This window comes from Terrapene carolina, unplaced genomic scaffold (genome assembly GCF_002925995.2).
Source record: "Terrapene carolina triunguis isolate 2854851 unplaced genomic scaffold, T_m_triunguis-2.0 Scaffold10012, whole genome shotgun sequence".
Taxonomy (NCBI): domain Eukaryota; kingdom Metazoa; phylum Chordata; order Testudines; family Emydidae; genus Terrapene; species Terrapene triunguis.
In genome coordinates this window covers 1,489-3,669 of record NW_020674363.1, presented here as the reverse complement: position 1 = coordinate 3,669, position 2,181 = coordinate 1,489, and the positions used below count along the sequence as shown (strand labels likewise).

At 51.7% G+C, this 2,181-nt stretch overlaps 1 protein-coding gene across 1 annotated transcript in view; it reads left to right on the top strand.

The window, feature by feature from the left end:
• Positions 1–1,500: 1,500 nt before the first annotated feature.
• LOC113408354 overlaps positions 1,501–2,181 on the top strand; it is a gene marked incomplete at its 5' end in the record, with an annotated part of 1,431 nt that continues 750 nt past the window's right edge. Inside the window, one exon of the mRNA XM_026661548.1 lies at positions 1,501–2,180. Within this exon, the coding sequence (XP_026517333.1) occupies positions 1,501–2,180 (680 nt within the window). The remainder of the gene's footprint in view (position 2,181) is intronic.

Sequence of the window (2,181 nt, the reverse complement as noted above, 5' to 3'; positions counted from 1 at the left end):
GAAGTTAGACTCCCTAAGCAGCAATCCTCCAACTATCAGATGGCCCTGATAAGCGCTGGAGATCACTCCCCGGAATGCCAGGGGAGGAGTGAAGAGAGCCAACTGTCAGGGGTTAACCTAGAGGTTTGGGCAGAGGAGGGAGGCGTCGCTCGGGCCCGGAATGCCTCACCAGTGCATATTTCCCTGAAAGAAGGAAGCAGCCCGGTCAGAATTCGACAATACCCTCTTAAGCTGACCACTAGAATCGGGTTAAAGCCTCTGATTCAAAAGTTTCTGCAGTGTGGGTGGCTCAGGAAAGGCACGTCCCCATACAACACTCCGATAATGGGGGTGCCTAAACCTAATGGGCAGTATCGGTTGGTCCAGGACCTAAGACAGATTAACAAGTTAATAGAAGCCCCCTATCCAGTCGTCCCGAATCCCCACACTATTCTGGGCCAAGTTCCCAAAAATCACAGTTGGTTCTCTGTCATAGATTTAAAAGATGCCTTCTTTTCCATCCCCCTTGATTTGGAGTCCCAGAGACTGTTTGCCTTTGAGTGGAAAGACCCAGATACCCACTACAAAGCTCAGTACCTTTTGGACCGTTGTCCCACAAGGACTTAGGTGTGCACCCGAGATTTTTGGCAGCCAGTTAAGAAGGGACCTCGCCCCATTCCTGGCTAAACACCCTTCATGTAATATAGTCCAGTATTGCGATAATTTGCTCTTAAGTACTAAAACAGAGGCAGCCTGTAAAGAGCAAACTATAGAGCTCCTTAATTACCTTGGGGCACAGGGGTATAAGGTCTCAAAGGAAAAGGCGCAACTGGTTAGACAGCAGGTCACTTTTCTTGGGTATCACTTGTGTCAAGGAAGTCGTAGTCTGGGTAAAGAAAAAATCCAGGTTATACTTAATAGCCCTCAACCCCGGAGCCCCCGAGAATTAAGGGCTTTTCTGGGATTGACTGGCTTTTGTCGGCTCTGGATCCCTGACTACGGGGGAAGAGCCAAACCATTATATGAATCCTTAACTAAAGAGGGTCTGCTCCATTGGACGTGGACCAAAGAGATGGAAAAAGCATTTCGAGAGCTAAAAGAAGCCTTGGTTCAGCCTCCTGCTCTAGCCCTCCCAGACCCTCGGAGGCCATTCACACTATACGTTCATGAGAGGGGAGGGGTGGCTGCTGGAGTTCTATGCCAAAGGTCGGGACCAACCTGGCGACCCATTGGATACTACTCAAAGGTGTTGGACCCTGTCGCCAAGGGCTGGCCTGCCTGTTTACGGGCCGTTGCAGCAACCGCTGTCCTTGTACAGGAGGCTGAAAAATTGACCCTGGGAGGGGACACTGAGGTTGTGGTTCCCCACGGGGTGCCTCAAATACTGGGAACAGGCGCTGGGGAAAAGCATTTAAATCCCAGCCGACATACCAGGTATGAAGTAGGGCTCTTGCTAGCCCCTCACCTAACCTTTAGGACAGTTAGCTCCCTCAACCCGGCGACCCTATTGCCCGCCCCTAGGGTTTCCCATGAGACGGGCCCCACTCATGATTGTATTGAAGTCTTGCAACAGGAAACCAAACCTCGCCCTGATCTTTCAGACTTGCCGTGGCCCAACCCTGAAATTGAAGGGTACGTTGATGGGTCCACCTATGTGATAGAGGGCAAGCGGTTTACCGGAGCAGCAATAGTAATTAAGGACAAAGGAATATACAAGTTTAAACTCAGCCCTAATTTGTCCGCCCAAGCGGCGGAGTTAGTGGCTCTTATCGAGGCTCTCCGGTTGGGAACTGGGAAAACTATTAACCTATATACTGATAGTCGCTATGCCTATATGGTGGTACATGCTCACGGGACCCTGTGGAGAGAAAGGGGATTTATCACAGCGTCACGCCAAAGAATTGCACATGGGAGTCTCATCAAAACACTTCTTAAGGCTTTGATGCTTCCCCTCCGGGTTGCCGTAATACATGTGCGTGCCCATGGAAGGGCCCCGGAGGTCGAACAACGTAGATATAATCAATTAGCTGATCAGGCCGCAAAGGAGGCCGCCCGGGAAGGGGCCTCCTGGCTCCTCTTGGTTCAAGATACAGAAGCCAAAACTCCCCCTCCCCAATACACAGCTGAGGAGGTACACCACGCGCAGGCTGCGGGGGCCCGGCAGGTTCCCTCGGGATGGTGGAAATTACCGGGGGGGGGGGG